Source organism: Leptodactylus fuscus, chromosome 8 (assembly GCF_031893055.1).
Source record: "Leptodactylus fuscus isolate aLepFus1 chromosome 8, aLepFus1.hap2, whole genome shotgun sequence".
In the NCBI taxonomy this organism is placed as follows: domain Eukaryota; kingdom Metazoa; phylum Chordata; class Amphibia; order Anura; family Leptodactylidae; genus Leptodactylus; species Leptodactylus fuscus.
Window position 1 is genome coordinate 46,925,894 of NC_134272.1, and position 27,872 is coordinate 46,953,765.

Below are 27,872 nucleotides of genomic sequence, written 5' to 3' on the forward strand. Positions count from 1 at the left end.
TTTCATGAAAAAAATCACGTCAAAAACCACAAGATGATCAGATTCTTCTGGCCTATCTATACATACATATGTACATACATTAGATTAATATATGATTCTGGGCGAGCCCATCCCATCAAAGTACTTTCACATTAAGGGTATGTTCACACGGTGGAAAATAGATTCCGCATGTGAACATGCCGCACGGCTAGCCGCAGCTGAATGCTGATGCAGTGCACTGGTATCCCGTCGCGGTATTCTGCTTCAGATTAGGCCTGAATGAATGGGTCTAATCAGGAGGGAGCCTTGTGCAGTGGAATCCGCGGCAAGATAGGGCAGCTGGCTTCTTTTTTCCGCTACTGGCTAGTGGGGGAAAAAAGAAGTGAGCAGCTCCCATTGAAGTCAATAGGAGCCGTTTTTGGCAGTGGATTTTGAGACTGATTCCGCGTCAAAATACACTGCCAAAAAACTATGTGAACAGACCCTAAAGTGGTTTGCTACGTCCTAAATATTGCATTTTCGTGGTTAGTGCTGTCTATAAAATGGCTTTTATATTTGTGGTCAATTTAACTTTCTAAATGTGTTTTTGTTTGTTTGTTGCAGGTTGCTTATTCAGTTTGTGGGTAATAAGGATGCTCCAGACTGGCAGGGATACTTGTACACAGCGTTGTTGTTCATCTGCGCCTGTCTGCAGACTCTCATCTTGCACAAGTATTTTCATATCTGCTTTGTTACGGGAATGAGACTGAAAACAGCCATAATTGGTCTTGTCTATCGCAAAGTATGTCTTCATCTTTCTTGTAATTGTTTTGAGACTGCAGTATTTTGTGCTGATTTTTTATTTTCTTTTTTTAAGCTGTGGGATCATTACTATTATAAGGCATAGAGCAAAGTTGAGATTGTGGCTTCCGTTTTTAAACCTTCTATTAAAAAACAAAATATATATGCAACACTTACAGCAGTATCAGAATAATGTATGGTGTCCATATTTAAAGAGGACCTTTCACCATCACCACTAACTCTGTCAGCTCTGCTGCTTCTGATGCAGTTTGAAGAGTTTCTTTAACCCCTACACCAGGGGTGGGCAATTAATTTTCCCATGGGGCCGCATAAAAAATTGAAACTATGCTAGAGGGCCGCACCACGGCAAAATTAGCTCCACCCACTTCTACGTTAACTCCACCCATTCCCAATCATCTTTCCATGTGCCACCACACAGTATAATCCTCCTACAGTCACCCATACATTATATGCCCTCACATTATAATGTTCCCTTCCAACTGCCCCACAGTATTAAGTCCCTCTCCTGGTGCCCCAGTTTAAACTTTTGGAAACTAGAGGGGACATGAAGCTGGGACAGCTGGAGGGGGACATTAAACAGTGGGAGTAGTTGGAGGGGGCAATAAATTGACAGCTGGAGCGGGACATGAAACTGGGGGCAACTAGAGGGGGACATTAAAATCGGGAAGCTGGAAGCAGACATTAAACCGTAGGGGTAGCTGGAGGGTGACATTAAACTGGGGGCAACTAGAGGCAGACAAGTCCCCCTCCAGCTTCCTCCATGGTTTAATGCCCCCTCTAGTTGTCCCCATTTTAATGTCCCCCCCCCCCCTCCATTTCTCCCTCAGTTTCATATCCCCCTTCATTTGCCCCATTTCATGTCCTCCCTCCATCTCTCCCCCAGCTTCATGTCTCCCCCCCCCCCCCTCCATCTGCCATATCTGCCCTAGTATAACATTCCCCTTCCATCTCTGACCCTAGGTTACTGAGACACACACACACACACACACACACACACACACACACACACACACACACACACACACACACACACACACACACACACACACACACACACACACACAGATACACAGATACAGACATACATACAGACACCTATAGACAGACACACACACTCCCCCCTGCATCTCACATTCCCCAGTACCACATGTCTCCATCTTCCTGCCGGCACTACGACACGCCCCCTAGACACGCCTCCCTAGTCTAGCTGTGCGGGCCGGACTGAATCAGTCAGAGGGCCGGATATGTCCCGGGGGCCGGGCTTTGCCCAGGTCTGCCCTACACTGTTTCCGAGCAATCACTGCTATTATTGTTGGTGGCTGATATGCTATTTCAGCTCTGTATTGTCAGGTAGGAGCAGGCAAGGTTCTGATTCTGAGCTCCAATCCAAGCTGGACAGAAGCAGCAGGAGGGGGGATGTGATTCTGAGTTCTGACACTGTCTAGCTCTGATTTGCAGCTGTGAATCCCAGCCCTTGCCTGCTCTGGCCTGACCCTGGACACCTGACAATAGAAGCCTATTATCATACCAGCCACCTAAACTAGCTGTACAGATTGCTCAGGATTGATGTGTGCTAGAGAACAAAATAAATCTAACTGCGCTGGAATCAGTGGAGCAGCATCTATTAAATGATGGAAAAAAGCTGAACTTGGCAGAAGTGGTGAAAGGTCCTCTTTAAAGGAAAGCTTTCATGACCTTCACAAGCTCTTTGTGTAGGCTCTTCTCCAGTTACAATTCTTACTCTAGCTCCCACTGTTCCCAAGCAATCAGTACAGCTAGTTTTTGTGGCGGATCTGCTATTTAGGCTCTATAGAGTCAGGTAATTGGATTCTGAACACCAATCTTGGGCAGCCAGTGCCAGAGCTCAGAATCGCGCCCCCATGCCTTCTCCTGCCTGACATCGCCTTCCTGACACTACAGAGACTAAATAGCATATCAGACCCCAAAACTAGTATCACTGACTTCAGGAATGGTGGGACCTAGAGAAAAGACTCCAGTTGTGCCAGAAACCCTAGAGTGGCACCTTGTATACGATAAAAAGAACGGGAACGGGTTAAAGGTCCTCTTTTGAGGTTTATTTCGATATTTGAATAGATTGTTATTCCAGTCAATCCATTTTAAGATGGTTTCTGACCCCTGGCAAGTAACTAATATTTATTTTTCCCATGCCTGCACCCATCACCTACAATATGGTCTTCCTTCATGTGTACTGCCCTTATATCCATGCAGTTCAGCTTCTGCTCCGCTCCTGACCATACACCATCTTAGCTTGTATATTTCTATCTCTATGCTCTATCAATCCCATGATTCATTACATTGGTGTCTAGAGACTGTACTACCGTATGACTATAGTTACGGAGACTGAGCTGTCAGCTTCTTCATTATAGTTGTATGTCTGGAAGTGTTTGCTTATCAGTAGGTAGTGACAGCAATTTCTGTCGCTGTCTGTGTGGTGCTATCCATCATAAAGGAAGTCACAAAACTGATTCTTTAGCTTAAGGAAAAATTATTTTTCTGGTCAGAGGGGAGTCGCATAACCTAGAAGATAAGATGTCCTCAGATAGAAAGGTAAAGCAGGTAATACTGGCTGATTTGTGTGTGTATGTGTGTGTATATATATATATATATATATATATATATATATATATATATATATATATATATATATATATATATATATATATATATATATATATATATATATATTAATTATATGAATGAAAGGCATTGCTGCATAGTGAACGCCCGAACTAGGCTGCTTTCTTAAAGGGGTTTTCTGAGATGGCCGCTGTTTTGGAAACTGATGACCTAGGATAGGTCAACAGAATGAGAACCAAGGAGGCCCTGTAAGGACCAGCTGTTCCAAGCAGCCATTGCAGCTGAACTTGTAACTTATACAGGGAACAAACCTGGAAGCAGGACACTGCTCAGCGTGGAAACTGTGTCTGACTACTGCAGCTCTGCTCTCATTCAAATGAATAGGAACAAAGCTGCAGTACTCTGACATCTGCAGCTCCACACCTGACTGTTTTTGGTTGTATAACTGCTGGAACTGTGATCTCAGCGGCATATTAAAGTTGAGTCTCCATTCTAGGTGGTATACAGCCCGAGTCTATGCTCATGTTTCATGTCCTTGGCTAATGAAGTGCTAAGTAGGTAGGATGTATGAGATGCTTCCATGGAAGTGAAAGGGTTAAACATTAGCATGTTCCTTTGTGATGTTTTTTATTTGCCATTACTTGTGTGCATTCCTGTTACTCGTCACTAGTGAATTGACTATCTTTAACCTTCCTTTTAGGCTCTAGTGATCAGTAATGCTGCACGTCGCACATCTACAATTGGTGAGATTGTTAACTTGATGTCTGTGGATGCACAGAGGTTTATGGACTTGGCAACCTATATAAACATGATTTGGTCGGCTCCACTTCAAGTTATTTTAGCACTCTATTTACTTTGGCAAGTAAGTACGTTTTATTTGTACTCTTCCTAAAATGGAGAACCATGATAGTTTATGGTAAGATATCCTAGTGAATCCTTTTTGAGCTTAGGTTGGGCCTTTACCTCATTCTGTAACCACCTCTATATTCTGAAAAGGTGTTCTTGGGATCGGTGAGGGTCTCTGTGGTCAGACCACAAATGATCAGTAATTTATCCCATATCCCATGAATAGAGGATAAATATGTTCTGTGGTATAACACCTTCTAAATAGTACAATTAAATACATGGCAGCTTGTACAGGAAAGAAACCCTTCTGTGGCTTTGATATAAAAGTAAAGTTGTGGCGCTTGGAAGGTGGGTATTCAGAAGTGAGGAGAGGGAGCCCTTAAATAGGTTGGACACAGGTTAAGGTACCTACTGCCTCTGGGATCCCACTGATTTTTAACAGGGTCACATTTTCCTGTTTGAATGGACCTCACATTCTCGATCTGGTAGGTATCTCTCCTATATTGTTGATGGGGGGAAAAATTTTTAAACATGAGCCTACCTCTTTAACTCTGAACCTGTATGCAGATGCTCCTTGCAAAACAAGTTGTTCAAATAGATGTGTCCTGGATGTATTTCTAGTGTTACTATGTAGTATTCTGTCTGTGAAAGGTCTTCTTAAATCCATGTGATCCTCTCCTTCTAGATCCTTGGTCCCTCTGTTCTTGCAGGGGTTGCAGTAATGATTCTTCTGGTGCCTGTAAATGCAGTTATTGCAATGAAGACCAAGAAATATCAGGTGAGTGTCAGTCTCCACTAGCAACAGTCAGATTAATTTAGCTTTATAGACGCTTATTGCTGAGTGTAGTAGGTACAGTACCTTTAAAAATTCCACTTACTGTATGTTATCCATTGTTTTTGTGGGTGAGATTTGTTTTATGACGATTGACTCCCCCTAGTGCTTTATGTGAGGAAGGCACCGCTATATTTCTGGATGTGTGTCTCTCTTGTTTCTAGGTGGTCCAGATGAAATGCAAAGACAACCGAATTAAGCTTATGAATGAAATACTCAATGGCATCAAAGTACTAAAGCTGTATGCCTGGGAACTGGCCTTCAAGGAAAAGGTGCTAGGAATCAGACAGGAGGAGCTGAAAGTCCTGAAGAAGTCTGCTTACCTGTCTGCTGTAGGGACGTTCACTTGGGTCTGTGCCCCTTTCCTGGTAAGTGTTACCGGAGTGGAATTGCTTTTTTGGTATTTGTAGGATCTTTAGAATTAGATTACATCCTATATCTTTTTTTTTTTTCTTTTTTTTTTTAATGTAGATTGTGAGCCCCACATAGAGCTCACAATGTACATTTTTTCCTATCAGTATGTCTTTTTGGAATATGGGATGGAAATCCATGCAAACACTGTGAGAACATACAAACTCCTTGCAGATGGTTTTATGCCCTTGGTGGGATTTGAACACCAGGACTCCAGCACTGCAAGGCTTCAGTGCTAACCACTGAGCCACCGTGTGGCCCCCATAGATTACATCCTATATCTAAACTTGTATAATATCTGTCCTGTAGTTCATGCAACAGATTTCATGTGCGCTTCTCAGGAGAATATAATCCTTATAAGTGTATAAATGTAAGAAATGTGAGAAAAACCTGTCCGCTTTCTCTCAGAAACGGTTCCACTCGTCTCCTCTCTCCATCAGCTGGTATTGCAGCTGAGCTCTATTGAAGTGAATGAAGCTAAACTGCGATATCACAAACATCCTATGGATAGAAGTGGCACGTATTTCTAAGAAAGCAGGCATGTTTGTTATCCTGCGAAACCCTTTTAGGCTAAGGCCCCACATTGTGGAAGTATAGTTTATTTTTTTTGTAGATTTTGGTGCGGTTTTTTGAGCAGATTGGAGTAGATTGAGCAAAAGGGAGAAGTATAAAAATTTCCTATATATTTTCCATTTCTTTTGTAGCTATTCTTGGCTTGCGCCAAAAAAAGCTAGCAGTTTTCGCTAAAACATCGCAGGCAGTTTTTCCGCCTCCCATTGACTTGTATTGATTTCTTGAGGAGGAATACGCCTTAAAGGTCATGTCGTTTTTTTTGGGGTTTTTTTTCCGCTAGCGGAAGGAAGAGTGCTAGCGGGCTACATAGACCTTTATTGTGAGGGGGTGGATTTTGAGGCGGATTCCGCGTCAAAATCTACCCCCTTTTGCTCCGTGTGAACGACCCCTTAAGGATCACATACCGTACCATAGCATACCATTTATCTTTTCTTTTCTTTTTAGTTTTAATAGTCACATTCCAGGAACTTTAACTTGGCTATAAACCTTTTCATCATTGTTTTGCTGTTTTGAATGCTGTGCTGTTCACTGTGCAGTACAAATAACTTACTACTTCTAGTGTCAGGACTGACACAGCAATACCAAATATGTGAAGGCTTTATTTTATTTATTTTTTTTAAACTCGTTTTTTTGAGAAACTATATAACAAATTATAGTACAAGAATAATCAAGACATAAGAGATGGCAAAGTGTACACAATCCAAAGCAACCTTGGACCAAAACATCTTTTCATACAGAACAAGAACCAAAAACCATGTTGCAAAGGCCATATTAGTAATTGAAGGCTTGTGAAAATCATCCAGTAGAAAGTCAGGCTTTTTTATTTTTTACTAGCTTTCCGCAACAAAAGTTCGATAGTCTGTGGGACCCATAACTTTTTTTTTTGTTCTCTTAATTTTACTATTAAAAAAATTCTTTTTTTTTTGTACACATTTGTTCACTTCCATAAGGGAACCTTAAAAGGTTTGAGCTTGATAGGTTATTAAATACACACAATTCTGTTTTGAAATGTATTATACCCATCAGGGTGGCACTGTAAGGCATCCTATTAGGCCCTGCTTCTGCTGGAAACGAATAGGTGTATTAAGTAGACAGATCTAGGGGCAGTTTTTGGGCTTCCTGTTGGTATCCCATGATCACATTGTAATCAGATCTTCTTATGTCTAATGCCACAGTCACTAATGAGATCTCTTTTCTATTGTAATTTCCAAAAAACAGACCTTTAAATCCTAACCCCCACCCCTCCAATGAACTTAAATGTACAGTATATAGATGAGACAGATGGACCTCTGTAATAAATCTTCACTGATAACTGTGTAACTGTAGTTTTATAGGTGCACACATTAATCCTCTTGTGCAGGCTTTCTCTTTTTATGGTAGGGTAGATATTGTGTCAGGCCATGGACTCTGTGCTCCTTTTGTCTCCCCTGCTCCCCCGAAGCTCAAAATAACAGTTGCTGTTCTGGCGAAGCAAATATATTATGCCCACGTTAGGATAAAATATGTATTGTTCCATTCACAGGTGTTTATAAGTAGAACATCGTAAATGGAAAATACACTTGGGCCGGGTTCATGTTTACTTTAGTGTAGGGATGAGTGAAGACAGGCGGAAAACGGAGCAGAGCAGGGAGGCAGGGATGTCAGCACTTAAGATCCAGGCCAAGCATGAGAACGATTATATGTGTAATACCCAGCGACCGAATAAAAGGGATCCTCAGTGGATGCGCTGGCATCTTCCAGCACCTAATCGTCACTGGCTGTATTCCTTGCTTCTGGATTTTATTTTCTACGCTATTACACGAGAAAAAAGAAATAAATATGTTGTATGTTGCAAAAAGAATTAACTGGTAAAATGTACATGTATCCTAAACAAAGTTGTTTTTTTTTTTTGTTTTTTTTTTGTTCTCACATGTATATTTTTCTTTCCTTCTACCAGGTTGCTCTGTCGACTTTTGCTGTTTTTGTTCTCATTGATAAAAACAACGTTCTGGATGCTGAAAAGGCATTTGTGTCTTTGGCTTTATTTAATATCCTCCGATTCCCATTAAACATGCTGCCTATGGTTATTAGCAGTATGGTTCAGGTAAGAGATCATTGGTAATTCGATACAGACATTATTTGCTAACTATGAGAACATCAATCCGTATGCTAGATATGGTGTTTCCCAACCAGGACCCAAGACCTGTCCCTTTCACACAAATTTCTGCCTGCCCAAAGATGTTATGCAAAGCAGTGAACATATCTGATGACATTGGACAAGAATTCTTTAATGCCAGGCTCCCTTGAGGCAGGATTGGCCTTACGGGTGGAAACATTTCTTTAGTTTTTTCTGTGGTAGGAAAGGTGTGAATTACTGGAATAGACATTTTGTCTCTGTTCTAGCAACACTGAATTCCCCGTTCTGTAGAGTTTGTTGCAAGCAAAATAATACTGAAGAACTTCTATTTCTAGAATACTTCTCTAAGACTTCATATACAGGCTGGTGGAGTGATTATCTTAGGCCAGGTTCATGACTCACTGGGCTCTGCCCCAGCGAAGCCGGACCGCTATAACAGTGGTTATCTACGGACCTCATTGACAATTATGGGGTTCACCAGATGTCCACTGTTTGCATACTGAATGCAGCAGAGAGAAAAGTCCCTTTTTTAACCCCTTCCCGACATGCGCCGTAATAGTACGGCGCATGTCGGGTCTGTAACTATGGCGAGCGCCCGGGAGCCGGGCGGCCGCCATAGCCGCCGGGTGTCAACTGCTTTAAGCAGTAGACAACCGGCTCTAATGCCTCCGATCGGTCCCCGGACCGATCGGAGGCATTAACCCCTCCGGCGCCGCGGGCAAAGGCGCCGGAGGCGCCATTTTCCCGGCGGCGCATGGGCGCCGCCATTTTGGCCGGGATCGCCGGCTCCTGGAGCATGCTCCAGGGCTGACGTCCCGTTGCCATGACAGCCGGGAGCCTTGTACAGGCTCCCAGGCTTGTCTGCAAAGCCTCTCTTTTGCAGGCTGGTCTATGCAGCCTGCAAAAGAAAGGATGGTTTTATGCAATGCATTAGCATTGTAATGCATTGCATTAGTGATCAGACCTTCTGGGGTTCAACACCCCTAGGGGGTCTAATAAATGCAAAAAAAATATATATTTTAACTTTTTTTTTTATAAAAAGAATTAAAAGTTCAAATCACCCCCCTTTCCCTACAAAACATATAAAAGTAGTTAAAAACTGTGAAACATATACATGTTAGGTATCCCCGCGTCCGAAATCGCCCGCTCTACAAATCTATAAAAATATTTTTCCTGTTTGGTAAACGCCGTAGCGGGAAAAATAGTCGAAAGTGCCAAACCGCCGTTTTTTCACTGTTTTGATTCTGATAAAAATTTGTATAAAAAGTGATCAAAGCAATAACATTTTCCGAAAATGGTAGAACTAAAAAGTACACCCGACCCCGCAAAAAAAGACGCCCTATGCATCCCCGTACACTTACGTATAAAAAAGTTACGGCCGTCGGAATATGGCGACTTTTAGAAAAAAAAAATTTTCAACACCGTTTTGGAAATTTTTTTAGGGGTCAAAATGTAAATAAAACCATATAAATTTGGTATCCGTGGAACCGTACCGAAACACAGAATATAGGGGACATGTCATTTTGGCTGCACAGTGAACGCCGTAAAACCAAAGCCCGTAAGAAAGTCGCAGAAATGCATTTTTTCTTCAAATCCACCCCATTCTGAATTTTTTTTCCTGCTTCCCAGTACATTATATAGAATAATTAATGGTAGCATCATGAAGAAAAATTTGTCCCGCAAAAATTAAGACCTCATATGGCTCTGGGAGCGGAGAAATAAAAAAGTTATGGGGTTTAGAAGGAGGGGAGTCAAAAACGAAAAACGAAAATCAAAAAATGCCATCGGCGGGAAGGGGTTAAGTATTCTGACTAATGGGTCAACTATAGGTACAATTTTTTTTAATTTTTTTTTACATTTTTTTTTTTTAAGAACCAAATTGACATCTAAAAAACATTTAGATGAGAAAATATTACTTTTCTTATGTTCCTTTGTGAAGATATGACTGTTACCTACAAGCTCTGGTGCCCCTATTTAGTGTTTTGATTCTCTCAGAATGGCCATCTAATGGTTAGGAGAAGCCACTTTAGGCTAAAGCCCCACGTTGCAAGCCCCCATACAACATGTAACTTTCCATGAACACAAGACAGTAGGGAGGAGACTGAATGACTCGGGTGTTAGTTCCAGTCATGTGAACCAGGATTGGAACCAGCCAGAAACCCAAAATTTGGTCCAGATTTCTCAGCACATTGGTGGGCGGGGTTTCACTTGCTCTGCTATGTTTGCAGTCAGTAATGAGGGATTGGTTGTAAATGCATTATCACAGAATAAAGCTGATGTGGAAACTGATGTAGCAGAGCTGGATTTGAGTCAGCTTGCATTACATAGGGCTCGTTCACATCTGCGCCCAGAACTCCGTTCTGCAGGTTTCCGTTCCCTGCATAAAACAGAGCAGGAGACGGAAACTTGCAGGATTCTTTCTCACCCATTCATTTGATTGGGTGAGAAAGATGTCCGGCCGTGAGCGGTGGTGAGCGTTTTACGCTCTCCGCCGCGAAACCGGGTTTTTTAATCCGGACACAGTCGGACATGCAGTACTCTATGTCCGGATTTTTTTAAAAAACGGTTTCGCGGCGGAGAGCATAAAACGCTCACGGCCGGACCCAGTCTGTGCTTTCCGTCTTCTTGCATGTAGAAGACGGAAAGCACAGAACGGAGTACTGAACGCAGGTGTGAACCTAGCGATACAGAGGTAACTGACTCCTTATCTCAGCCCTTATCAGCCAAATTCAATTAAACTGGCTGATGAGTGGAAAGGCTGAAGATAGACAGCACAGCAATCCCAGAGCTCTCACCTCCGCTCTCCCCTGTCTGAGGAGCTCTGTTGCTTGTCGCGCCCCCCCCCCTCCCCATTTTAAAATACCAAACCAAATCATGTAAAACTATACACTAAGCACAGGATATCTGCTTCTGTTTTGTGTTGCCCTCTTAAGTTTCGCACGTGACCTGAAACATCAGGTTGGTTAATATTTAAGGGAACACTATAATAGCCATAATATGTGCCCTTACCCACAGGCAAGTGTTTCATTGAAGCGTCTCAGGGTATTCTTGTCGCATGAGGAGCTGGAACCAGAGAGCATCATCAGAGATCCTCAGAGAAGTTGTAAGTGTTCCTTCTCTTTACCATTTTTTTTTTTTTCTGAGACTTATCACTTTTATATCGTTCTTACGGAAAAGTCAAATGGTATTTACAGCAAGTGTGTGTTGTGGTTTTTTTTTTGTTTTTTTTTGTTTTTTTTTTTAATTCAGTCTTTGACCCAGTCTTAGCATAAAATATCCCCTGCTGTGTTGTGTATATAGCTCTTATGTGGAGTTCTGCATCTCCATGGTATACGCTTTAACCAACTTCTGTAAAGTCTGATCCTATAGTCGACTTTTCCATCTCCCCTGCCTAACCAGCTGTAAAGGACAGATGGGAGTATGAATAAAATTTGTCTGCCTAAGGTCTGTAGAGACAGTATAGTAGTTTTCTAATTATTTTGCTTCTCTTTTATTCATGAAAATGTATTAAAAAATGCTTGAAAATATGCACATACTTTCATTTTTTCCCCCCTTTTTTTTAAATTTTGCCCAGAGTTTCACATATAATGTTGGCTCTCTGGGTAGAGATTTATGTTAATTCAATTGCTAAGACCAGCAAAGAGCAGATTGTAAATGTTCGTTTCTCTCTTAGGCGACGGGTGTATTGACATGAGGAACACAACCTTCTCCTGGTCCAAGAATGATGCTCCCACACTGAAAGAGTAAGGTTGCTTCTGATTTTTATGAAAAAAAAAATGTTTATCACCCATGTTACTTAGCTTTTTTTTTTTTTTTTTTTTTTTTTTTTAGACTTTCAAAACTAGCAAATTTCCACAGTCCATACACAGATGTGCTGTCATCTGACTGGACAAACATCCAGACATTGGTTACATTGTGTTAAAGGGATCCTATCATTAAAATACAATTTTTTTTTCTGACTAACACGTAGGAATAGCCTTAAGAAAGGCTATTCTTCTCCTACCTTTAGATGCCGCCTTTTTGTAGAAATCCTGGTTTTCTTCGGTATGCTAATGAGTTCTCTTGCAGCACTGGGGTGGTCCCCAGCGCTCTTGCAGCACTGGGGGCATCCCAATGCTGCGAGAGAACTCTCCAGCGACGCCTCTAACTTCTTCTTCTGGAACGGCCTCTTCACACATCTTCTTCCGGCGCAGGGGTCAAATGTATGTATGTGTAAGTCTGCTCTGTCGTCAGGCCTTGGGCAGAACCGACTGCACGTGCATAGAAGTTTGACCCCTGCGCCAGAAGAAGACAAGTGAAGAGGCCGTTCCAGAAGAAGAAAGAGGCGTCGCTGGAGAGTTGTCTCGCAGCATTGGGGACGCCCCCAGTGCTGCGAGAGAATTCATTTGCATACTGAAGAAAACCAGGATTTCTACCGAACAGCAGCACTGAGAAGACATCTAAAGGTAGGAGCTGAATAGCCTTTCTTAAAGCTATTCCTACGTGTTAGTCAGAAAAAATTGCATTTTAATGATAGGATCCCTTTAATTCCCATGTGCACCCTCCATACTCTTGCGTTGCATGCAGATCACCACATTGATGATTAATTTTGATTCATTTGTGGATAGATTCTTTAAAGAGGTTGTCATGTTTTAGACAAATATTGAGAGACAAATCTTGTTTGTATAATAAAATTTAACAGTTTTCCAAATATCTTCTATACCAATCCCTCTTGATTTTCTAGACCTCTGCTTGTTGTCTTCATTCTGCTTACCTCCAGTGGATACAAATCTGTCCAGGGTCATGTGATAGGAAGCAGAGGTGCACAGCTTGTTACCATTAAGCACAGTAATCCGACATCTCCCTGGTAATGAGCAGTGCACATGGACTGTACGTCGTTTGACCATGGACTGTATATTACATAGACATATTTTTATCTACTGGAAGTAAGCAGATTGAATGACAGCAAGCATAGATCTAGAAATCTGTGAGGAATTGATACAGGAAGTATATTTCAGTAATGAAGAGTTACTTCACTTTCCAACAATAACATTTTTCTCTTAATATTTGTCTGAAAATGGGCAACCCCTTTAAAGGTGCTTTCACACTGAGGTTTTTTTTTTTTGCAGTAGGTGGAATCCGCCGTAGGCTGAGGGCCCCACATGTCAATAACTGCGGCATTTTACTGTCACTGCAGTGTGGATGAGATTCTAGCAAATCCGATCCACACATTGCTAAAAGTATGCGCATTGGAAAATTTGTGACTTCCAAAAGCGTAGCGGATTTGGAAATTGCAGCATGTTATACCAAGGGAAACCACGTGCATTTTCATATAGGTATAGTGGAAGCAAAAAGTCCGAAGAGGGAACCTCTGCAGATTTTTTGTGAAAAGCACTGCAGGAAAAACTGTGATGCATTGCTGCCGCAGTTTTTCCTGCAACGCTTCTTTGCTATGCCCTTTTTTTGCTTGAGGCCTTAGCCTTAAAAGCCTCAAAAAATTTCCCCCATTCATTTCAGTGGGAATCAGGTCTTGAAAAAAAAAAAATCAGCTGCTATCTTCAGGCAGAAACAGACTTGAAAAACCCTTCAAAAACTACAGGAGGTGGAAAAAAACATAACACTGTTTTTGACGCTTGCTTTTATTTATTTTTAAGTGAATTTTCCAGGTTCATACAGTGTGCTGGAGTGAAAAATGCGCCAAAAAAAAAAAAGCATAAAAAAAAAAATCACTTAAAAATATATGTCCTAATTCCTTAAGCAGATTTTTTTCGTCTGCAAAAAAAAAAACTGTGTGAACATACCTTAAGTTGGGTTATGGGTAGTGTTAGGGTTGAGCCAATCTTGAGATAACCTCCAATCTCGATCCCGCTAGAAAAGATCGGGTCAGAATTCCGATCACGATCGTGAAATTTACTCGATCACTGATCGGAAGCCGATCTTTCCCGATCACTCGACCCTAGTAGTGTGGTATGACATGTAAATGGGGATGCCGAAGCATGAATTTCACTGAACAGCTTCATTTCTCATTGATACAGGATAAATCTGACCATCCCCGATGGTGCTCTCATTGCAGTGGTTGGCCAGGTGGGATGTGGGAAGTCTTCCTTGCTGTCTGCATTGTTGGGTGAGATGGAGAAGAAAGAAGGCTTTGCATCTGTCAAGGTAGAGCAAACTATATTGTAGATCTCCTTAAATACTCAAGTCTGCATACAAAAGACATATACGTTTGACTACCATAAATGACTATATGGACTTGATTGGGTTGTGAGAAACCTCTTGGGAATTTTGAATCCAGATTGCTGTTTTCTATTTATTTGGATTTGTTCCTCAGTTCTCTGTTTATGGGGTAGATCCATTGTCCTAGCATATTTATCTCTAGTGTCCACGTGTAACAACAACAGTATAATTTAGCAAAAAGTCGGAACTCTCTGCTCACTAAATCTGACATCAGGAGTGAAGTTATGTTATTGCACGTTGGGCAGGACACTTCCTAATGCCAGAAAAAAAATGTCCTATTCTTAATAGGATGTGTGCACAATTATTTATGGCTGTCGGATAGTGACCTGCAGCAGTGAATTTCAACCCCTATTGTCAGATGGGGTCAGGAGAGACCAGCAGGGCAATCCTTTAGGCACTAGCCTATTTGTGTCTCCAGTTCTATGCAGGTCAATATGTTTCTATAGTAACAGACTGAAAACAGACTCTGCTCCTGCAGTAATACTCCCTTTATTCTAACTATCATGCTTCAGTGGGATATGCAGAAGAAGGGGATTGATGGTTGGCAGTGTTAGTGCAGGGTTGTTTCCATTGTACTACCATGGATACACATAAATCTGACTTCTAGTTCTTCCGTTTGCTCAGGGCGGCATAGCGTATGTTCCTCAGCAAGCTTGGATTCAGAATGCCTCTCTTAAAGACAACATCATGTTTGGTAGAGAGCGCAAAGAACCTCTATACAAGAGAGTCCTTGAAGCCTGCGCCCTTCTGCCTGACTTGGAGATCTTGCCATCTGGAGACCGAACAGAAATTGGAGAAAAGGTTTGGATATTTCTTTTCATTTCTTTTGCACGCTCCTCCTCCACGTATGTTTTGGTATTTTTTTCTATGATGTGCTGTATTTACAATAAACTGATATTAGTTATTATTTATGAATTATTAATGTACCTAAAAAACATGTCTGATGCAGGGTGTGAATTTATCCGGAGGTCAGAAGCAGAGAGTGAGCCTTGCTCGGGCAGTGTATTGCAATGCTGATGTCTATTTACTGGATGATCCCTTGTCTGCTGTGGATGCTCATGTGGGAAAACACATATTTGACAAAGTTATTGGTCCGAAGGGGCTTCTTAAAGATAAAGTAAGTGTCTGTCCATCTGTCTGTCTCTATATCTCTCCATCTAGTTCGCTCTAGCTCTCTCTTGCTCTAGCTCTCTCTTGCTCTAGCTCTCTCTTGCTCTAGCTCTCTCTTGCTCTAGCTCTCTCTTGCTCTAGCTCTCTCTTGCTCTAGCTCTCTCTTGCTCTAGCTCTCTCTTGCTCTAGCTCTCTCTTGCTCTAGCTCTCTCTTGCTCTAGCTCTCTCTCTTGTATTCCACTGTTATCATTGTTTGAAAAGCTGAGGTGTTGAGTACAATTCACATGTGCCAAAAAACACAAACAAACTAGGCAGTGTTTTAGGTAGTAATGATAAACACACCCTGTCAGATTAGATACAATCTGATCTGCTGACAGGATGTCATAGAGCAGAGGGAGCTAGACAGAATAATATATAGTTTGGTGGGGAAATATTTAGTAGAATTTGTCATTTTACACTTTTAAACTTTCATATATATCTCCATTTTATTCTACGTGGGAAAGTGCTTTGGGATCTCGGCTTTGGACTAAGCTCTAGACTCCCCGGCAAAGCACTCATCCCCTTATTCTCATATGAATAAAAATGGGGCCTCAAAGGCTAAGTAACAGAAGCTTAAGGTTTACTGCTGACAGACTCCCTTTAACGATTGTATGGATGGCTAATTTCAGTGTTATGTTTTTCTAGACCCGTATACTAGTTACACATGGAGTTAGTTACTTGCCACAAATGGACTCCATTATTGTGATGGTGGATGGAAAAATCACAGAAATTGGGTCCTACCAGGAGCTTCTGAAGCAGGATGGTGCATTTGCTGAATTTCTACGTACATATGCCAATGCTGATCAGAACAATGGACAAGGTGAGTGTCTAATTCCAGGCTTTGTAACCCTACAGACCTTAATGGTGTTGCATTACCGTTAGAGCTGATTCTGGCTAGACTTATTACACCCTTCATATTGATCAGTGTGTGAAGGTAATGGACCATTAGCCATGCCTATGATATATATTTTTATTTTGCTTGCATTGATCCAGATGCTGTAATCTGTAATGGGTTGGCCTGACAAGCTCATGGTTGATCTCTGCTGAGAACACTAGGTTGACGAGAATAAAACTGAATATATAAAACCTTTATGTATCTACAGTGTATGACCGGATTAACTTTGGCTGCACAAAAGCAAGGATAACCTATTAGGAAATGTCATTCTGTATAATCCCCTAATATATTTCATATTGAATAATTATATGTACTAGAGAGTCGCCAGGTAGACATTTCCTGCAACCTGAGAGCTTCATGGTAAAATTCTAGATCACTGTAAATAGTTGGCCATAGCTTACTGATGGTACCTAGAGGAGTGAGAGTACATGCTGAAATTCATTGACCTACCTATGTTGTGTCCCCCCCCCCTTTTTTTTTTTCTATTTCATTTTATTTTAAATCTAACTTTGCTTGTCCTTCTCTGCTTGTGCTGACATGGTTGCAGTTCACACAGAATCAGAAATAGAAGAAGAGGAAGGTTTGTCTTAGAGCATGTTGTCGTCTGTCCACATGTTTTTACAATAAGCTAGCATATTTTTCTTTGGTTGTTTGTTTTTAGTCATTTATTTGTTCATATGAATTTGGCACAGAAAAAAAACTGTGTGCCTGTAAATTTTAAATGGGATAAATGTAATGTTCTAATCCACTAAGAATAATGGACAACAGTAAAGAAAGGGAACACCTCCCCCACCCACGCTTATTCAGATGCTGCCAGTCCCTCATTGGTCCTACTGTAGCATAGGGACTTGGGACTTGTACATAGTTTAATTGTAAAATTGGGATATTTTTCAAAATATTTAAATTGTGAATCATTATTTCATTATAAATGAATTTTCCAGTTTTTTGGAGCCTTCACACGGAGTAAACGCGCGTTTATTTTTGCAAACTACATATGTAAAAATAAGACTCCCATTGACTTCAATGATATTTTTTTACACATGTACAAATACGCCTGTAAAATGTCATTGAAGTCAATGGGAGTCTTATTTTTACACGTGTATTTTGCAAAAATACACATGCGTTTGCGCCATGTGAAGGCTCCCTTACGCTAGGTTCACACTAGCATTGGGATGTTCATTCTGTTCTGTCAAAGGAACAGAACTATGGACAAGCAGACTAATAAAGTAGTGGGCACATAATGAGCCTGACTGAGTATAATGGGGTCCATTGTTTTTAATCGGAAGGTTCCAGACGTACAAGTCGTGCATGCAGGACATTCACGTCTGGAAACTCCTAATGCAGACTCTGACACAGGTGTGAACATAATCTGTATCTATGACAATGTATGAAATTGTGCTTTGGTTTCATGTGAAGAGGCCATAGTACTCTTCTGAATGCTGTTGTCTCTTCAATACTTAAAGGGATCCTATCTTTCGAACACTTTTTCTTGAGTAACACGTTGGAATAGCCTTAAGAAAGGCTATTCTTCTCCTACTTTTCGCTGTCTTCTCCTCGCCACTGTATGAATCCCGGTTTTTGTCAGTATTCCGACATGTTACTCAGAAAAAGAGTGCTTGATCCTTAGGATCCCTTTAATCCCAACTCCCTATCTTTCAGTCATTGATTGAAAAAGGCCAAAAAACCCCATTTAAGGCTGGAGCCCCACGGACCGGAAACGCCGCGATTTGCCCACAGCTGAGAAGCCGTTGCGACCTTGCAAATCGCAGCATGTCAATTATACATACGGAAACGTCAGCGGCTTTCCCTTAAATATAATGTTAAGAGAAAGACCGCAGAGGAAAACTCTGAACTTTTTCTTAAAAGTGCTGCGGAAAGAACCGCAATGCGTTCATTCAGCAGTTCTTCCCGCAGCACTTCTTTAGTGCTGCGGATATGGTCCACAGTACTAAAGCGCGGGCCGTATCCGCATTTCTGTTTTCTACTGCTCATAAATGTAAATAAAAAATGGTTTTAAAACCCGGACTTCTGCTGACATCTAGTGGGTGTTAGATAGATAGTACCGAGATTTAGGCACACAATGCTTAGATGCTCAGATATAAATGTAGGCCAAAGGTAGCTCTCTGATTTTGGAAGTTTTGTACTCTATACCAAGTGAACATCTGACCTGTTTGAGGGTATCTTATTCAAAGTTTCATTTTCCTAAAAGTGATGAGTGTTTCCTCCCCCCCCCCCAAAAAAAAAAAAATAAAAAATAAAATATTGCATCTTGTTTTGAAATTTTCGTTCATTAATCCAACATCTAAAGTAATGGTTATTAGATTGTTTGGTCTGAAAAACCCATATTGAATGCTGTGCCAGGCCATCCAGATAAGGATGATTCAATGGACTGAATGATAACTACATGTGCATTTGGGTTGATGTTAAGTACCTGGGTCATTCTAATCCTGGTGGTTTGTATGTTTCTCAGGGTTCCTGCACGGGTTTGTTATATGCAGTATTTATTGGTTGTTTTTATTAATAAACATGGTGCTGTATATAGGTAGTGGACATGCTTGCAGTTAAAGGGAAAAAGCATGAAATTGCATGACTGTCAAAGTACTTCATCCGTTACAATGTACCTGCAGCATTTTAAAGTGCTTTTTCAGAATTACAATACTGTTGGTCTTAAGACTGACAGTCAATATCAGATTAGTAGGGGTCCTGCTTTTCACAGTTGCATTACCAGAACACAGCCACCAATGAATTTACAGAACAAAGTATAAGGAAGACGTTTGTTTTTGTACCGTGTTGGCCAGTGGGTATGACAAAAAAAAAAAAACCAACTTAGAAGTCTTCAGTAGTTGATACCTTTTTCAATGGCTAACTAATAATGATGGTAGATTACAATCTTTCGAAGCTCTCAGCTTCTTCCTCAGGTATATTTAAAAACAATTTCTGAAGGATGCATATTTATGTAGAACTTTGGGAACTGACAATTGTTTACTTGTATGTACCAATGACTTTGTACTCCTATGTGCCCCTTTGTACATAAATATGCATCCTTCAGAAATAGTTTTTAAATATACCTGAGGAAGAAGCCGAGAGCTTCAAAAGCTTGTAATCTGTCATCATTATTAGCCATTAAAAAAGGTATCAACTACTGAAGACTTCCAAGGTTTTTTTTTTTTTTTTTTTTTTACGGAACAAAGTAAACAATGAAGAGGCAGCAGTCTGGTTTGCGTCCTATAGCCCCTTCTATAAACTGACTAACTGGGTGCTAACAGTCTAACCCCTACCTATCCTAAACAGAAGACATCAGTATTGTAATCCTAGAACACCCTTCAAGTGGAGCCGGTCATCATAAAACTGCTGTCTGATCTTTTGGCAACATGTTATAGAACAGGGTTAGCTAAGCAGATTGATAGATTTGTGGGAAAAGATTCAGTATAACCTGTCATGTATCCATTTATTTCTCTTGTTATTTCGAGGTTTAGGAGTAATTGATTTCAGAGGATGGTCTTTACTTCTCGGACCACCCACTGGACTCCATCAAAACTTGTACTGCGCAGAAAGAACAGAGACCTAAAGGATAAATGAAAGGTTACACGGAATATTTTCCCATAAAGCTATACATCAATACAATGTACTCAGTTCCTCCTGCTCTATAATATGATCCCTGCAGATAGACTGCATTGTCATGTGATAGGTTTTCTTTCACTATTCTGCACAATTAGATATTTAGTGACGTTCTGTTTCTTCCCTGTACTTTACCTTTATTACACACAGAAGTACCGAGCCCATCTGAAGAGAAACACATGGAAAATGGAGTATTGGTTGGTGAGAAGAATGAGAGAGTATTACACCGGTACGTTTCACAATTATGGAAATTCTCTGTGCAGTCACATCAGGCTCTGTTCTCACTAGCATCGTGGCTTTTGCTATTATCAGAACCAGGACTGTCCCATTCTGTCAGGGTGACTTTAAATGAATCTGTCTTGTTACAGGAATACCATAGCTCAGCAGACAGCTAATTGGACCTTTAAATGGCAACAACCTGATAGGTCTGGCCCTAACAGCAGTGTGAACAGACACCTTTCTAATTTACTGTGCAACGAATAAAAAAATTTCTGACTTGTATTTGTTTGTGCATGCAGTACACTGACCTTTAATAAATTGTACTTCTAGAGATAAAGCCACACTATACACTTACACTCACCGGCCACTTTATTAGGTACACCATGCTAGTAACGGGTTGGACCCCCTTTTGCCTTCAGAACTGCCTCAATTCTTCGTGGCATAGATTCAACAAGGTGCTGGAAGCATTCCTCAGAGATTTTGGTCCATATTGACATGATGGCATCACACAGTTGCCGCAGATTTGTCGGCTGCACATCCATGAAGTGAATCTCCCGTTCCACCACATCCCAAAGATGCTCTATTGGATTGAGATCTGGTGACTGTGGAGGCCATTGGAGTACAGTGAACTCATTGTCATGTTCAAGAAACCAGTCTGAGATGATTCCAGCTTTATGACATGGCGCATTATCCTGCTGAAAGTAGCCATCAGATGTTGGGTACATTGTGGTCATAAAGGGATGGACATGGTCAGCAACAATACTCAGGTAGGCTTTGGCGTTGCAACGATGCTCAATTGGTACCAAGGGGCCCAAAGAGTGCCAAGAAAATATTCCCCACACCATGACACCACCACCACCAGCCTGAAGCGTTGATACAAGGCAGGATGGATCCATGCTTTCATGTTGTTGACGCCAAATTCTGACCCTACCATCCGAATGTCGCAGCAGAAATCGAGACTCATCAGACCAGGCAACGTTTTTCCAATCTTCAATTGTCCAATTTTGATGAGCTTGTGCAAATTGTAGCCTCAGTTTCCTGTTCTTAGCTGAAAGGAGTGGCACCCGGTGTGGTCTTCTGCTGCTGTAGCCCATCTGCCTCAAAGTTCGACGTACTGTGCGTTCAGAGATGCTCTTCTGGCTACCTTGGTTGTAACGGGTGGCTATTTGAGTCACTGTTGCCTTTCTATCAGCTCGAACCAGTCTGGCCATTCTCCTCTGACCTCTGGCATCAACAACGCATTTCCGCCCACAGAACTGCCGCTCACTGGATGTTTTTTCTTTTTCGGACCATTCTCTGTAAACCCTAGAGATGGTTGTGCGTGAAAATCCCAGTAGATCAGCAGTTTCTGAAATACTCAGACCAGCCCTTCTGGCACCAACAACCATGCCACGTTCAAAGGCACTCAAATCACCTTTCTTCCCCATACTGATGCTCGGTTTGAACTGCAGGAGATTGTCTTGACCATGTCTACATGCACTGAGTTGCCGCCATGTGATTGGCTGATTAGAAATTAAGTGTTAACGAGCAGTTGGACAGGTGTACCTAATAAAGTGGCCGGTGAGTGTATGACTAATACTTGTGGCTGTAGATACATTTGTAATGATTAGATACGTTTCCTCCTCCTTCCCTTCACTCACACTCCTATCTCTAATAGCACCTTTATGGCACATGGTAGTTGGGAGCCCTGCACCACATTTGGAATTGGGACCCAATAGCTTCCATTCATACTTGTTTCTGGCCATTACAGTCAAAAACAATATTTTTAACAAAAGGTTTTTTTCCCTGCAATCAACATTTATCATGTATCTACAATATAGAGGACAGCACTGCCAGAACTCCCACCAGTTACTGGAGTCCCAACCTTGTGTCCCCCTCTGCCGCACTACTTCAAGTAAATGAGACTGACATTGCTTGACTGTTTGTTGGTCCCATAGATATTGAATACAGATGCTGGTTACATGGTCAACCAATGCTTTATTCAAAGTGGGAAGAGGATTCTTGAGAGCCCAATTCTAATCATTATGGGGGTCCAAGCAACCAGACATTTGTCATCAATCCTTTCTCTATTATACAGGCAGCTGAGTGCATCATCTGATACAAAGTCTGGTCACCAGGATAGTACGGCTGATCTTCAAAAGATAGAGGGAGAAAAAGAGGACTGGAAATTGACTGAAGGAGACAAGGCTAAAACTGGCAGAGTAAGTTGGATGAGGTGTGTGTGTGTGTGTGTGTGTGTGTGTGTGTGTATTAATAAATCTAAATACAAAAAATATATAAATTATACACACAAAGAAGAAGAAAAAGAAGGAAGATAAAAATATATAATTTTTTTTAACAGCCTAGTCTTGCATTATCTTTTTATCTTTTACTATTGCACAGACAGCTAAGTGTTTTCGTGTTTTCTTTTGCTTTTTTTTTCGCCACAGGTGAAACTGGTGGTGTTTTGGGAATACATGAAGGCCATCGGACTAATCCTCTCTTTCCTGAGTGTCATATTGTTTCTGTGCAATCACGTGGCTTCCTTGGCCTCCAACTATTGGCTCAGTTTGTGGACTGATGACAAAGTGGTGAATGGCACTCAGCAGCACACCAAGATGAGACTAAGTGTCTATGGAGCACTGGGCATGTCACAAGGTTTGGAGAAGTTATTTCACTTCTAAAGTCACTATCAAATTTTTTGAAGACATTTCTTTGACTAAAGTAATTTCTATTCCCCTAATTTGGGTTTGTTTAATCAAGAAGCACATGGATGTCTGCAGGCCTTAGTTTCTGAATAGGACTATCACATGCTACATGCAAATAATTATTCCCCTAACCCCTTAGTAATGGGTATCACTAACTGGCCTTAAATTGACCAATACACGTATTTAAGGTGCGTCTCCCAGCATCCTCCGCTGGGTGTTCAGTGCTGGATGAAGCCTGCACTCAATTGTGGAATGACAGCCAGGCATCTGTTCTAAAACCTGTAGTGGGAAAAACTCAGATCCTTGGAATTTAACCCCTCTAGATGCTGGGGTTTCCATCGACTGCGACTCTTAGAGTAAGTTCACACGGGGTTTTTTTTTTTGGACCAGAACATGAGGCAGAGGCCGCCTCAGGTTCCGGCCCAAAATACGGGTAGCCGCGACTGAATGCCGGTGCACTGCGCCAGCATCCAGTCATTCACTCCGTTCCAGATTAGGCCCAATGAATGGGCCTAGTCGGGAGGAGGGAGTGTTTTCAGGCTGAATTGCGAGGCAAATCGGCCTGAAGATTGAGCATCTCGCTTCTTTTTCCGGGAGCCGGAACAAACCAGCTCCCGGAAAAAAGAACTGTGCGGCTCCCATTGATTTCAATGGGAGCCATCTTTTTGGTCAGGATTTTGAGGCGGATACAGCCTCAAAATCCTGACCAAAAAACTCTGTGTGAACTTAGCCTTAAGTGGTTTCAGAGGGAGGAGTGCTGATGTCTGCGAATGCACTCAAAGCCGAAGTGTACTGCCTAAGCTTCATTGCAGAACTGCACATAAAGCTGGGAGGACCAGACAAGGGTCAGTAGTATAAAGTCAAAGATAATAAAAATAAATAGTTTTTTCTCTAATTATCCCAGGTGTGAACAAACTTTCTTGCGCCTATTAAAGCCGCAGAGACTGTACTATTATGGTATAGAAGGCATTTTGGACAGGATAGACTCCCTCCCTTTAAAGGGCTGTCCAAGAAATAAGGCTACTTTCTCCAGAAACTATGTCTCTCTTGTTCATGAATTGGCTGATGTTGCAGCTCTGCTCCAGTGTAGTGAATGGAACTGAGCTGCAATGCCCCACAAGACAAGTCTGGCACTGAAGAAAGCAGATGTATTTTTCTTAACATTGACAACCCTTTTTAAAGCCTCTAACTAAGGTGTTAAAGAGACTTAGAACAGAAAACAACTGTGCTGCTTCTATATTTGTCCTTGTTTTTGTTACCATAAGTATCTACAGATAAAACCTCTTTATTTACAGGTATTGCTGTGTTTGGATACTCAACAACTGTTTCACTAGGGGGCATCTTTGCTTCCCGGTATCTCCACATGGATTTACTTCACAATGTCCTCCGCTTTCCTATGAGTTTTTTTGAGCGAACTCCTAGTGGAAATCTTGTAAACCGTTTCTCCAAAGAGATGGACACCATTGACTCTATGATTCCGCAGATCATAAAGATGTTCATGGGATCGCTATTTAATGTCATAGGAGCATGCATTGTCATTCTCATTGCAACACCAATAGTTGCCGTCATGATTCCACCGTTGGGTCTGCTTTACTTCTTTGTACAGGTGAGTACTTGTCAGCAGTTCAGGTAGATATCGGTCTCTGGTCACAGCATTGTAATGTAAAATGATAGCTCAGATCAAGCTTGAAGACATAAACCCGACTGCAACAAAAATGTGTGTCTTTTATAGCTTGCTGAATTTTCTTCCCAACCTGGGGCATGAGGCATCTTCTCTAAGTAAAAATGTTTGTCAAGATTTTGTTACGAGATTCTCAAGCTGTTTAAAGGAAAACTGCCTACATGTTGAGGCAAAGTTACTAACCCCCATACTAGATAAGTAATGTTTTGCATCTATGGATACCACATTGCTTCTTCTCCACCCCATAATTCACTTCTTATGAAAGTTGGCAAAATGGGGTGGAAATGACAGGTGTTTTTTTTTTTTTTTTTTTTTTTTTTGGGGGGGGGGGGGGGTGTTCTAATTCCAATTTTTATTAGATTTTTATAGTGTTTTATAGAGCAAACAAAGCTATAATCAAAAGTGCACAATGCAGAGGAATATAAGGCTGTTGGATGGCAAAGTCAAAATGGCATGTAACTAGACCCAAAGATTAGAGAACATACTAAAACCAATGATGAGAAAAAAAAAAGGGGAAACACAAGACAAAAGAGGGAGGGGACGCCAAAGATAACCGGAAGTTACTTTGTGTCTCTACCTGGTGACGGAGGCTGAAGAGGAGAGAAGACCTCTAGAGGTCAAATATCATGGTGTCCAGAACCTAGCTCCTGTTTCCCAGATACCCTGGAATCTACCCTCCTTCTTGTTCAGGAGAGCAGTCAGATAGTCAATTGACCTAAAGTTTCTTAGTCTAGTGTACAAATCTTCCAATGAGGGAGGGGGGGGCTGTCTCCAATGCCTAGCTATAAGACATCAGGCTAATATGAGGGTATGTAATAGCAATTGTAAGGAGTTCTTTTGCAGTTGATGGGGGGGGGGGGGGGGGCTGGTTCAGGAGATATGTTTGAGGAAGGAGGGGGAGACTTAAGACCTAATACTCACAATTGTATCAAAGTCTGGACATAGCGCCAGTAGGGTTGGCTCAATGAGTAGGACCAATAAAAGTGAAAAATGTGGGATCGACCGGCAACAACGTGGCAAAATTTATCAGGTAAAGTAGCATTAAAAGAGTGGAGAAGAGCTGGAGTGTGGAACCAATGAAGCAGCATCCTATAAAAGTTTGGTGGTGTGACTTCTAAGTAAAATCTTCATTACCTGAATGGCCCAGGTTTCAGTTTTAACACATTTAAGTATATATGATTTTCTAAGCATTCAGACATTTAAGAAAGAACTCATGCATACGACTGTCTATGTGTAACTGGGCTGTGATTTATAAATCTTGGACAGTGCATGGATGACATCAGCGTGCTGCCCGTGCCTCCTCAGGCCCCATTCACTGCTGTCAGTGAGCCTAGGCCGCCAAATGGAAAGGTGTAGGAGCTGTCCTGAGTTCAACTGTGGGCTCATAGCCACATATCCAGGCTCCTGGTAATACACATATGTATGTATGTGACAATAGCAAGAAATAGGCCTACACTTATAGAAAGCACACTATCATGCACATGGAGCCTAATTCAGGTGTATTTGTCTGGGATTTGAAGCCCATCTCTGACTCTCTATTGTCTAGTCCCATTCCCTTTTTACTCGCGTACTGGTCTCGGCAATCATGCCGTCTTCTTCGCTTACGGCACAATCAGTGATCTTGGTTGCTGGTAAGGAACCAGTGATGTATGTGAGCCATGTGACTGGTTGCTCTCCAGGGATCATGTTGCAGTGAGCCCCAGCACGAGGAAAAGTGGAATGCGACTGTACAACAAAGTGCCATGGAATAGATGAGTCCCACCATTTCCACTGGCTGAGACTGAGCTGAGACGGCCTGCTCTTTCCAGCCATCATGAACTCTACATATAATACTATCTATACTGAGGTCAAAGAACCAGAAAATGGCAAAAAGTAGCAAATGTTCTTTTATAGACCAACATTTTATTTCAAGTGATATTAAATGGAGTGTCCAAATTTAGTAAAGAAAAAAAAAAAAGTGTTCCGAGTCCGAACCATTACTGAGCCAATGATTGGACTGTTTGTCTGTCATATGTATGAATCAGTAGTCCATTTCAATGTTTTGTTTTTCTTCCATGTTCTGCTTTTAGAGGTTTTATGTCGCAACATCAAGGCAGCTGAAGAGACTGGAGTCAGTCAGCCGCTCTCCAGTGTATTCCCATTTCAGTGAGACATTATTAGGTGCTAGTGTCATCCGGGCATTTGGTGAACAGAAGCAATTCATTCAGATTAATGACTACAGAGTGGATGAGAACCAGAGGGCATATTACCCCAGCATTGTCTCCAACAGGTATGTGCGACCTGTGCTGCTGTTCTTCGCATCACTTGCTCATATTTTTTTTTTTTTCTTAAATGTGGATTGTGAGCCCCATATAGGGATCACAATGTACATCTTTTTTTTTTTTTCCATTTAAGTATGGCTTTGTAGAATGAGAGGAAATACACGCAAACACCTGATAATAGACTGAATACATTATGACATCTATTGTCAGTAGTAGATGCAATGACAATGTACATGTTGTATGTACATAAAAATTTGGTTTAAATAAAATTAGGTAATTTTAGGTAACCCATCTCTGGTATGTTTGACATCTGACATTTTAGGTGGGTAAAGGGGAAGGGGGTCTCTTTTCTACTGTGAGAAGCCCATCTGCACATCTATTCACCCCCCCCCCCCCCAATCTGGACCCTTGTAAGCTAGTAGAGTTCTTTGGTTTGTTGTTGCTGTGGTGTATGTGCATGTAGATGTGTACACAAGTTTTAGATACATAGATTTTATATATATATATATATATATATATATATATATATATATATACATATATATATATATTGGATTCTGCACCTCTTACACTTTACAGTTATACACAATTCTTCCTAAAAGTACTTTGATTTGACTTGTAAAGACGCACTGAAAGGGTTAAGGAGCAGCAGATTCAGCCATGTTTAAATACAATTTTCTCTGTTCTTAGGTGGTTGGCCATAAGACTGGAGTTTGTTGGAAACTGTATAGTTCTGTTTGCCTCCTTGTTTGCAGTGATATCTAGGCATACACTCAGTCCTGGATTGGTCGGGCTCTCTGTTTCATATGCTTTACAGGTAAAGTCGTTTAACTAGTTCCTGTCAATTACACTATTTAGTTATATTTGAGAAGTCTTCTAGCGACAGCCTATATTGCAAAATGTAAGAATTGTTAAAGGCCTGCCAACTCTCCTGATGTGGCTAAGTGAAGCCTTGCGGCTTGTTTTGTAGAACTCTGCATTTTTCTGTTC

At 41.3% G+C, this 27,872-nt stretch overlaps 1 protein-coding gene across 3 annotated transcripts in view; it reads left to right on the forward strand.

Annotated features, from left to right (window-relative positions):
* Positions 1 to 27,872, forward strand: part of LOC142217309 (multidrug resistance-associated protein 1-like) — an 89,664-nt gene that overhangs the window by 36,607 nt on the left and 25,185 nt on the right. For 2 of the 3 annotated variants that reach the window (XR_012717379.1, XM_075285504.1), the window contains exons 9-26: positions 583 to 760; positions 4,079 to 4,240; positions 4,910 to 5,002; positions 5,221 to 5,424; positions 7,977 to 8,123; positions 11,172 to 11,259; positions 11,830 to 11,899; positions 14,171 to 14,297; positions 14,997 to 15,173; positions 15,322 to 15,489; positions 16,167 to 16,341; positions 16,964 to 16,996; positions 20,185 to 20,263; positions 22,331 to 22,454; positions 22,683 to 22,890; positions 24,236 to 24,546; positions 26,691 to 26,890; positions 27,573 to 27,699. Coding sequence is in view for 2 of the 3 variants with exons in the window: in XM_075285504.1 (XP_075141605.1) it covers positions 583 to 760; positions 4,079 to 4,240; positions 4,910 to 5,002; positions 5,221 to 5,424; positions 7,977 to 8,123; positions 11,172 to 11,259; positions 11,830 to 11,899; positions 14,171 to 14,297; positions 14,997 to 15,173; positions 15,322 to 15,489; positions 16,167 to 16,341; positions 16,964 to 16,996; positions 20,185 to 20,263; positions 22,331 to 22,454; positions 22,683 to 22,890; positions 24,236 to 24,546; positions 26,691 to 26,890; positions 27,573 to 27,699 (2,671 nt within the window). In the remaining variant the exon portion in view is untranslated. The remainder of the gene's footprint in view (positions 1 to 582; positions 761 to 4,078; positions 4,241 to 4,909; positions 5,003 to 5,220; positions 5,425 to 7,976; positions 8,124 to 11,171; positions 11,260 to 11,829; positions 11,900 to 14,170; positions 14,298 to 14,996; positions 15,174 to 15,321; positions 15,490 to 16,166; positions 16,342 to 16,963; positions 16,997 to 20,184; positions 20,264 to 22,330; positions 22,455 to 22,682; positions 22,891 to 24,235; positions 24,547 to 26,690; positions 26,891 to 27,572; positions 27,700 to 27,872) is intronic. The other variant, XM_075285505.1, reaches the window with a different exon arrangement.